Source organism: Adiantum capillus-veneris, chromosome 30, assembly GCF_014529385.1.
Source record: "Adiantum capillus-veneris isolate H3 chromosome 30, ASM1452938v2, whole genome shotgun sequence".
Taxonomy (NCBI): Eukaryota; Viridiplantae; Streptophyta; class Polypodiopsida; order Polypodiales; family Pteridaceae; genus Adiantum; species Adiantum capillus-veneris.
The window spans coordinates 20,094,708-20,105,925 of NC_140960.1; the positions used below are offsets into that span (position 1 = coordinate 20,094,708).

The window sequence follows — 11,218 nt, forward strand, 5'->3', positions numbered from 1 at the left end:
CACAACCTTTGATTTTTGGAACCTTAGCATTTTGGAAGTCTTAATGGGCTGCACCTTAGGGTCTTTAAAGCCCATTGTTGCACATTGATCTTTTTGCAGATGGCCCCCCCTTTGGATCCCTATTTTCCCTCCTTTGGATCCCTACTGTGGCCAATCTGCCAGCTTAACCAATATTCTAGCTTTTTCTCCCCTGGCACTTCCCCATATTAAATGATCAGTTTAATATGAGAAAATCATTTAGGAGAATTAGATATCAATCATTATGACAGATTTGAATCACAAAGCTAAGAGTTGTTGGTGTAGGCCTCCCTTCTCACAAGCTTGGAGTAGATGATGAGCTTTCCATTAAATATTAAGAAGGAGAGAGAGTCTTCTTTACTTCACACATGAGATTGTGTGAGTGTGTGTGTGATAATGCCTTGCCAAAATCAACCCCCTCTCTCTGTTGGTCAACCCCTCATTATTTTTACTCATGCTGGCACCCCATTGGACCCTGCAAAGCTTAGCCAATGATAATTGAGAAGCATAAGTGATAGCCTTGTGAAATGTGTCCCCTTTCCCCTTTTGTGAGAGCTTTAGGTAATTAAATAATGCAATTAAACTCTCATTGGACCCCTTAGTCTTCTGGCCAATAGGAATCAGGCAAGCCATTGGGCTGCTGAATGCTCATTGGACCCCTTGGGAGACTGTCCAATAGTCTTCTAGAGAGCTTAATTTCTATTAGTTCTTTTATCAAGTGTTTTTAAATGAATTAAACTAAATATACTCTAGCTTAATTCTCATTGGTCCACCTCTATGGCCATCTAATAGGAATTGAATGCATCTTGGGGGCAACTGGGCTAGGAACCTGGCATGTGTCCATTATGCCCTTTGTGTAAAGGGAATCCTTTGTGTGTGTGTGTATTCTCTCACCTCACTCTCTCACTTCCCCCTATCTTTAGGGCTCACCCCCTCCTCTTTAGAAGTCTTTGAAGACTTTGTGTACACTACCAAGCATCGAATTTTCCCTAAGCAATGACCATTGGACTTCACCTTTGAATTTTGGAACCTTAACATTTTGGAAGTCGTAATGGGCTGAAGCTTAGGTCTTTGAAGCCCATTGCTTGCACATTCCTCTTCTGCAAATGGTCCCCCTTTGGATCCCTATTTTCCCTCCTTTGGATCCCTAGTGTGACCAGACTGCTAACCTTACCAATAATCTAGCTTTTTCTCCCTTGGTATTTCCCCAAATGATCAGTTTAACATGAGAAAATCATTTAGGAGAATTAGATATTAGTTATTATGACACTTTCAATTTGAATGATCTAAATTATAAGATAGGATTGATAGTTTTCAATAAAATTGATACAAAATGATAGATCATATCAAGCTCTTGCCATTCTCATTGCCATCCAATCATAGTTCTTATATATTTTAGTAATATTTCTTATTTAATTTTAAAGTGATCTTATTTTGGACCCTGATGTGTTATTGGCCCCTTTATCTAGGGTACTACCCTTTTGTGAACAAGCAAAAAAGTTAGAAGTATTAAACAAGCAAAGACAAATATCAAGGAAAAGAAAAAAACATGAAAAAAAGGAGGGACACACACGTTACTTTTATGATTTCTTTACCTTACAAACCTTTAGAATTTTCTTTTCTATGCCATGATTTGCCTCTTTACTTTTCATCTTTAAAACTTTTTAAACTTTGGACCATGAAGATGAAGAAGGGAGTTAGCCATACATTTGATGTGAAGTATTGATTAAGTTGGACCTAGATTTTTCATATGAAAGCTTTAGAATCCTCTTTTGTTTTATTTTGTTAATGGGTCCCTTCGTTTGAGAGCCTCACTTTACTTAAGTTTAGTTTACTTCTATTGTTTGAGAATATTAATGCGAGCCCTTCACCTGTTTGTTTCTGAAGCTTTGGTGACCTCCTTTTTCAAGCATTCAATCATAACCCTATTGATGATTACCTTCACTTGGACATTACTTCAAACAGCCTTAATTTCCACTCCTTATTTGAAATAGGTAAACCAAACTCATTACTTGAAACGTATTAACATTTGCATTATGCAAATCATAGCATTGCAATTGATTAAAATAATTTGAGGAAATCTAAAATATATATATATAAGAGAGAGAGAGAGAGAGAGAGAGAGAGAGAGAGAGAGATGAGATATGCACATTAAATTGAACGAACAGAGCTTCTTCTTTTGCTTCTTGCCCGAATGTTATGTCACATAACTGTAACTATGAGTCTCATCTTTGCATGGAAATCTCTGTGAATTTCAGAGAATTTAAGAGTTTTAAAATTAAAACATGCAATTTGCCACATAAATAGCATAGTTTTGTTTCTTGAAATCCTCTCATCAAGCCCCATTCAATCATAGAAGACAAATACCTTTGCAAAAATTAAAAGCATGTGTCAAGTTGCTCTCTAAGCAACAATTTTTAACACTAGGTGGTAACCTAATAGGACATAAAAGTGTCCTTTCAGGTTTTGAAAAAAACCTACAAGATCTATTCTTTTCGAAAAATCTTCTCTTGTGCTTGAAGTTAAGATACCACTACTTATGGGAAAAACGAGCGACTTTGAAAATTCCTCACTATTTGGTGATGGTAAGTCTCCAAAGTTGATGTACCATAGCATTTCACTTAAAATAGTATTTTTTTGCAATCAATTGCATATAAAGAAGGCTGAGGATTTTTCTAGGCCATATCATAATTTTCTAATAAACTTCAATGAGTTAGTGATCATGCCATGTTGTTCTTTTAGCTTCACCAATTTTGTTTTCGGACAAAGGATAAGGCTCAAAAAAGTTGCATTTTTCCCATTCTATTGCATTTCATCAAAGATTATATAGCCCACGCTCGTTGGTTCTACTATGCATGTATTCTTAGGTCCCATGAGCTTTTATATTCACAAGTAGTCGTGGACCACTTCAAAAACTTAAGAAAATCTTTCACCATTGACAATTTTGTGCATAATATGAAAGTAGTAAAATAACAAGCATGAAACAAGTGAAACGGTCACGTGGCTTTCTCAAACAATAAGAAAATGATAAAATCATTAGGTTGAGCTTAGCTGGAATCAATGTTTGGGAGAGGATTACCTCTGCTTATCCTTGAGCCGGTTGAAAATAGAGACTAACCATGGTAAAGGAAAGAACAACCGGCAAAATATGTGAAAAAATAGTTCAAAAATCGTGCAAATTCTAAAATTTTTGCTAGTATTTCGATTTGTTTCTTTGACCGTCGCTTAATGAAAGAGACTTCCCCCAAACACTGATTAGAATTAAGCTATAGACTGCAAGAAAACTCAAGCCATGTGAGGCTTTGAAATGAAAGGTGAAATAAAACGAACACACTAACATATATATGTGCGTGTGTGTGTGTGTGTACGCGCGCGTATAAATATAAATATAAATAAGTAAAAATATATATATATACACACACACACACACACACATATATACACATATGTATTTATAGAATTTACTAGAATTATGCAAGGTGAAGCTTCTCTTCAGCATTCTAAAACAATAGAATGCAAGAAAAGTCCAGACATGTCATGATGTGAATTGAAAGGTGAGATAAAAACACCCATTTAATATTTTAAAACCAAAATAACATTTAAGGTAAGTCTCAATGATCACAAAAAACAATGAAAGTATGCCTAACTCAACTCTCCTCTAAGGCTTCTTTTAGAAAGCCAAAAACTAAGCTCCATGTTTTGAGCTTTTCAATCCACTAGAGAATGCTCAATAAATAGATAAATTTAGAGATCATGATTAGATATGTGTATAAGCTACAAATTTTGCATGGTTGGCCGCTCAAATTAGCAATACTATGAAGATTAAAATTGTTAATGTAGAAGGGCTCTAATTCTTGCTGAATTGAAAAACTCAAACACGCTTGTATAGTTTTCTATATGGGGTATTTGGTGCCCTGATACTCAAGGAAGAAAAATTTCATGTTATAAAACCCATGTACATAATCAAAATTGTCTTTGAATTTGATTAAAGTCACTAAAATTTGTATGGAATTGTAGAATTTGACAAAATCAAGATTAGAAAATTGTTGTATTTAGGTCATAACTTTCACAAAACCCATTTAATTCTCCTTGGAAGCATGAAAACATGTGGAAAACTACTATGACTAATTCTCTAGCACTATAGATCTCACAAAGATGAGTTTTCATGTGTTGTAGGTGCAATTCTTTATAAAAAAACAAAAAACAAAACATGTTTTTTTACAAAGTTTAGGTTGAGAAATGTGTTGCAAGAATAAAGCTAAAGGTGAAATTAGTAGCCAAAAAAAAAGTAAAATTTATCTCATAAGCCAACTTTGTGGATATATGACACTAAAAGCTCCTTTTTGAAACTCCTTAAAACAATACAAGGAAAATGATCACTTAGCATGACATAAAAGTGTCGTAGGACGTATAAGTTTCCCATTACCAAGCTAGCATTGAGCTCTTTAATCAAAATGTTAGCATGTGTTGAGTTTCTGTGTATGTTATAATCTTGAAGCTCTTAGATCATATATCATCATAATAGAGACTTGTACAAACGTAGAAATGTAGATATATTTCCTATAATATCGTTTTGAACAATTTTAACCTTTTAATTTTCTAATTTTAAATAAATCAAAGTAAAAAATGCCTCGAAGATTGCATATGGCTTATTTGTTCATAATCTTATACTTAGTGGTATGGCACATCTATTGTTAGTGATCAAGATCTAAGACAAAGAGTTACTTTTATAGATTTGTTTTGAATATGTAGTCTCCTCTGAAGTTCTCATCTTCTTTCATTTGTTTTCCTACATATAAATTGAGATTTGCAATCTCTACATTGTTAAGTGCTAAAAATTTATGTTCCAAATCACATTTGCTACCTATGTGAGATATCTTTCACTTGTCAAATATGGATACTAGAGTAATAAATCACATTCCTCTACAAGAGTAGCAGAGTTTGCATATAGGGATTATATTCACTAGTGAACATATACATGATTTGGGTATTACATCATTCAATGCAATTAAAAATGATTTTACCCAAGACTTATGAAAGCTAAACAAAGCTACAGACAAGCTTTACCGATTGAATATTAAAGCTGTGATTAGATCTTACTTCTTTTTGAAAAAAATTAAAAGTTTAAAGGAAAAGAAAGCCTCTACTACATGTGAGCCAAAGATAGTACAAACCTTTTCAAGAAGTTGAGATGAATGAAGCTTAGATTATAGACTTCATCATCCAAAACATTCAACCGTTCACAATGCGGTGGAGTTAAGTCATTCTTGTCACCCAAACATGGATTGCCATTTGAGTTGTGCCCTTCTTTGCATTCAAAGATGCATCACCATTTCAATTTGCTACAAAAAATTGAAGGTGAAGAAATCATAGAAAAATCTTGATTCTAGAGAGGAACATTGTTTGAGAGGCGGCAAAATCACAAGAAAAGCTCTATCAAAATTATAATGTAAAAGTTACAAAATATCTTGCAATGGATGTGGAGTGGATGGAAAACCATGAAAGTTCAATGTAGTTGAACTTTCAAACTTGAAAGTTCTGCTCATTGATTGGGCACTATTTGATGTAGGTACAAAAAATGAAAATGTTTCAAAAGTTAGTGCCTAACAAATTTCAACCCCGACCACCACTGATAAACAGAGCTCTTGTTTCAGGTATTAGGAAGGATGGCTTCAATGAAGTTCTCATGATATGGAAAACATTTTGTAATTTCTCACATAGGATTGTGGATGCCATCATGAGCTCTCAAGCTGAAATGGCTCTACACAAATGCCTCTATATGTGAGCTCATTGGTGAAAATTTATGTAGATAAGACACTCAAGGATAGAATCTAATGTGACTAAACTATGCAAAATTTGGAGCAATCTGTTCAGAAGGTATTTTGGAAATTTTTGAAATTTGAGGGGTATTTTGGTAGTTTTCTCTTTATAGTATTGAATCTATTGTAATTCTTTGAAAAATTTACCAAAGTGCCGGTGAAATTTGTCGAAATTCCCAAGATATCTCTTTCTGGCTAAAACTTTCCAACATGCCCTTTAATTTTATCAAAATTCCCAATATAGCCCTCACTAATCCTGGAAATGTCTCTCAAGGCATTATGTTTTGCAAGTTTTTATATAAATACTGGTTTTCCATTGTTAGATAATATTAGGAATACTCTGTGATCGTATTGTGGGCTCTCTGGATCTGATAGGACACCATTTGTACACACAAATGGCATTGATTGGCAGCTTATTGCTGAAAATGTTTCTCTACAACACTCAAAGATAGATCTCTATTACAAAAAAAGGATAAGGTAAGTAAACATTGGAGCAATCCATAATGCAAGGGTACTTTGGGAAATTTTGAAATATGAGGGATATTTTGGGAATTTCCACAAAATATAGGGGTCTTTAGGTAATGTCCCTGATTCTTTTCTTTAGTTGGTGGGGTGAGAGTCTTGCTAAACTCTTGCAGACCCTGGCATGCAAAAAGCATTACTGAAGCAAGTAAAGAAAAAAAAAAAAGGTGCATAATTAGCACACTAAATATAATTTAAAAACGGTTTGTTGGCTTCTTGGGTTAAAAAAGAAGCTACAATTAGTATTAGTCTCAGTATACAACACATGGATAATGCACAGCCTATCCATGACAAACCTCACTTGAGCTACCACACTGGTTTTGGCCCAAGGGGAAGGCAACATTCTGCCATTATAAAAATCCGACCATTGACAACAAAGAATGGTAGTATTTGCTATGGCTACCAATATATTTCTTGTTATCTATAGTTATCTATGCACATGTTTAATACTCTTAAGATCTCCCAAAACTCAGGTCTACCTTCAGGATCTGTACACCAGCACCGACACATAAGGTCGCTCAAAACAGTTGGACAATCCGGCGGGATTGGAGGCCGCGTGTTCTGCGAGATAGACAGAAAGGCTTGTGTTAGGGTGAGCTTGCAAAATAAGAGAGGTGACACATGGATATGTATGTGTATGTGTATGTGTATGCGTATGCGTATGCCCTGTGCATATGTACATGTATATGTATACATAGATGTGTATGTATATGCATGCAGACGAATTCAATAAAGTCAAATGGCATTGCCATTGATCCAGACACACACACAACCCCTATGTGTACCCAAAACGAACATGCACATGCACATGCACTCATTCACCCTTCACTATCTCTTGTCCAAAAAAATGTATACCTCGTGAATTACACAGAATGCTGCTTGTACTGCCCCCATCTCTTCATAGGGCAAATGAGCTGTTAGCAGCTCCCAAAGCACAATCCCAAAGCTGTAAACATCCACTTTTCTTGTGTAAGGCTTTTGACTCAACATCTCAGGTGCCATCCACCGGTACGTGCCAAGATCATGAGCATCCGAATTGCAATCAGACTCGAAACAAGATACGCCAAAATCCAAAATCTTTATGCAGCCATCCTGGCCAAGAACAAGGTTTTCGGACTTAAGATCTCGGTGTACGACTCCTTTCATATGAAGATACTCCATTCCATAAGCTATGTCCAGTGCCATTTGCAAGACTTGAGGAATGGGCAACAGCTCACCCTCCCTCTTGTGAAGAAAAGCCCGTATTGAGCCTCCTGGAAGGTACTCTGTAATGACACAAAGAACTGGAGGCTTCTTGCAAGCGGCTATGAACTGCAACCAACAAAGGCTATGATTGGATTGGGCATACAAAATACAATAAAGGGACTTGTTTATGAGATTAAGAAGCGACAATGCTTCTTAAAAGGACAAACTATGCCGTGATCTCTCAGTTGTGTACACAGACATATGCCTATGGAAGGAAAAGCCCAAATTCATGCACAATATTGTCGAGAAAATACAATTGACCTTACTAAAGACATCAATGCCCAATAGTGACAATAGAACTAGGTGTTGAAACTTGAAAGATGTATTACAGTTAGGGTGGATTAATGAGAGTAGCATTCAAGGTGTGTGTATGTGTGTTGACTCTAAACAAACCCCTATTTACGAATTGCAAAAAAGAGAGGGATTACAAGCCTCTTTTATAGGGATTCATGACATCATGGCGATAAAACATCACCATATGCATCATCATCCTAGGGGGAAAGCTACACAAATCACATGGTTTAAGCCGCCGAGGCACCAACCAGACAAGAGAGGGTACGCACCAAAGAGAGGGGCCATAGGACAAAGCTCACATACCCAACTAGGATATCAGATGCAATAGTAGGCATAAAGCTAGGTGTCATTATATCCTGATACACATAGAACCCCCCACTCATACAGACATGCAGTCAACAATGCCCAAGAATTACAACGTCCCAAAAGAAAACCATGCAACAGGCGTGATGACTGATCTTTCTTGACTAAACATTGCACGCATGCTCACCCTTATGTATCAGCTACTCTGAAACTGACTCAATTAATTTAAGATACTTTGGACTTGACAAAATAGTGATTTTGCAAAGGTTACCTTCACAACATTCTGATGTTGCAAACATGACAACGTGTTAACTTCTTGCATAAACACTTTCTCTAGCCGATCTGCAAGGAACTCATCCTCGTCTGGTTGTCGAATTATTTTTACAGCAACAGGGGTGTCTTGATATATACCTCGGTAGAGGCGACTATAAGCACCCGATGCAAATCTCTCACTAAGAAGTAGCTGAGAGAGATCTATCATCCAATTCTCTGCAGAAAGTACTGCCCTCGCATTGCCAGTGGCGTTGGAGAGATGATCAGACCATGACAGTGCTCGAATTATGTCCCGTTTCACTGGGGAGCCTCCAGAAACATCATCTGTAGGGTTTCCTGAGGCTGCAGAGTTTCTATCAAAAGGACTTGTTTCTTTACTGTCATATCTTGGAGAATTTGTGGGCGAACTTTTGGGCGTACCCAATGGAGAGCATCGTGGGGAGTCCCACACAGAGCGCTTGGCAGTGCTTCTTTCCTGCGGCGATGAGGTCTTGGAGGCACAGATCTCCATGCCATTTTGATTTCTAAGAAGATTATTGTAAGAAAGGGACTTTCGCAGCGGCGATCTGGATAAAAAATCGCCAATAGTGCTCTGCAATTTATGCACAGTTGCCGACAATGCACTGATCTCTTCATTTCTCGAGGGTGATAGAGAAAGAACCGATGCATCTTTGATAAAATTTAATGGTGGAGATTCACAAACTCTGCTTGTGCATGTCATAGTAGAGAAAGAGAAATCTTCACCTTCGACAGAATTCTCATGTCTGACTTTCTCTAATGGCTGCAGGGTTGCTTGCTGAGAAAACACGTCTAAGCTTGGTGCTGATTCGAGAAAAGGAGGGCATTTTTCTGTCTGTTTATGTTTTTCTGCAGTTCTTCTTGCATGAACAATGGAAGGCTTTCGAGGGACTTCGAACCACGATGCGTCGATGCAAGTGTCGGAGCGATAATACACAGCACGAGAGAAATGGGTGCGCAGGACCCATGAAGGGGGCAAATCCTCCTGCTTCATAGAGGGAATATAGCTAGTCCTGCAATATGAGGCTTATGATGAGATATCCAGAGGGCTTTGAGGAGTCACCAAGGTTGACGCCGTGGCAGATGACAAATGCAGAGCAGAGGAGCAATTCGGCGAGATGGGCATGCTGTGGAAGTTACTTATTTGTCATCCACAAGTTGTGCGCAAGAAGCAAGGAACGAGGAAAAACGTGGAGAGAGAGAGCAGATTGAGCAGGGAGCTAGAAGAAGGAACAGGGGAAGCGATGAGAGAAACAGGGGAAATTTAAACGACCCAAAGAACGAAAAATCAACAGACGCGGAGGCAAGAAACAGGGGCCGTCACCCGTGGCCCGTGAGTAGACCTCACAGAAGAGCAGAGGAAGGGCTAGCAGAAAAACACAGAGAGAAATAGAGGAGAAGGATCGCGCACGCACACCATTGGCTTTTGGAAGGTGCAGTGGGTGATGATCAGGAGTGCAAGCAGCAAAGGGCAACAATTGCAAGATCTGTTGTCGTGGCCCGCACCGGATTTCCTTCCCGAAAGTTGCCCATTGCACATGCTTTTTATCACATCCCGCAAAAGTCCCCAGTACGGCTATAGGGCCTCAAGTACGGTTCTACCACGCGTCCAAAAAGGTCCCAGAAGCTAGCACTTTCCACGCGGCATACTCTCATTGGTGCAACTCAAAATCATATAAATGGGTCAATCAGTGCTTTATATAGCACTACATGCCACTTGGACGGACTCAGGAAGCGATTATATGGATGTCAAGAAAGAAAGAGAGAGAGAGAGAGAAGGGGGAAGAGTGTGTGCGCACGCCACACTTTCAACCCATGCAAACGTGCTAGTCGCAAGTCTCAACTCTGTACGGCAAGCAATGAGTGTCTCACTCGTAGAGTCACAAGAAGCGCAACTTCTTGTGCTAGGTATGTGGCTCATTGTTGCAAAAAGTGTGTCTCAACTTAGTCTTGAGTTAGATAGAAATGCAGGAGCATCATATGACACGAAAGTGAAAAGCAAAAATTCACTTGGATTTTGCAAGAAAATAGTGTAAATAAAGTCAAAAATATAGTTTCATTTACAAAAATTTCGCTTGATAATAATTGGCTTAGAGGGATTTGTGTTTGTTTGGGATAAAGTTTTTTCTGGACACTAGCCAATGGCCATCCCCAGGGCTAGAAAAATACATTTTTCCTAACCAAAGAAAATAAGGGCAAACTTGAAATTTTATCGGTTTTTAGGTCAAAGTTTGAAGGTTTTGCCGGTATATACACTAAAACTTGTGCCGGTGTTCTTAAAAGCAAGCTCAAAATCTAACTAGGATTTTATGATTTTATATGGTTAAAATACATTGTACCCCGGTTTTTTCTAACACTTGCCATGCCTATGTGGACTAGCATGTCATCAACACTCTTGCAATCTCATATAAATCTCACACAATGTAGCATCTGGTCCCCCCCCCCCCCCCCCCCCCCGGCCCCCTTTTTCTTTCCTTGTACAAATGGTACTAGACAAAAAATAGATGCTCATCTTCTAAGTTGCAAGAGAATCTTGTGTCATTGTTGTGACTATAAATGAGAAGGTAAAAGTCGGCTTGATATAGCTACACCCTTTGTATATGTCAAGGTCACGTTCTATAACATTCATAAAGCAACCACAAAAAAAAAAGAGTCTCTTTAGGTCCCCACAAAACTTCATCGCGTAAACTCATATATATAAAGCAGCATTCAACACCTCTTAGGGT

At 37.9% G+C, this 11,218-nt stretch overlaps 1 protein-coding gene and 1 long non-coding RNA gene across 2 annotated transcripts; one reads left to right on the forward strand and one right to left on the reverse strand.

The window, feature by feature from the left end:
* Nucleotides 1–1,728: 1,728 nt before the first annotated feature.
* Nucleotides 1,729–9,398, forward strand: LOC147417632 (uncharacterized). The gene is made up of 3 exons (XR_015187263.1): nt 1,729–2,012; nt 5,673–5,895; nt 9,262–9,398. It is a non-coding gene; the product is annotated as an uncharacterized LOC147417632 (long non-coding RNA).
* Nucleotides 6,550–10,518, reverse strand: LOC147417633 (uncharacterized). The gene is made up of 3 exons (XM_086506758.1): nt 8,473–10,518; nt 7,215–7,670; nt 6,550–6,920 (listed from the first exon to the last, which is right to left on the reverse strand). The coding sequence occupies exons 1-3, from the start codon at nt 9,484–9,486 to the stop codon at nt 6,777–6,779; spliced, it is 1,614 nt and encodes a 537-aa protein (XP_086362884.1). The 5' UTR covers nt 9,487–10,518; the 3' UTR covers nt 6,550–6,776.
* Between the last annotated feature and the right edge of the window lie 700 nt (nt 10,519–11,218).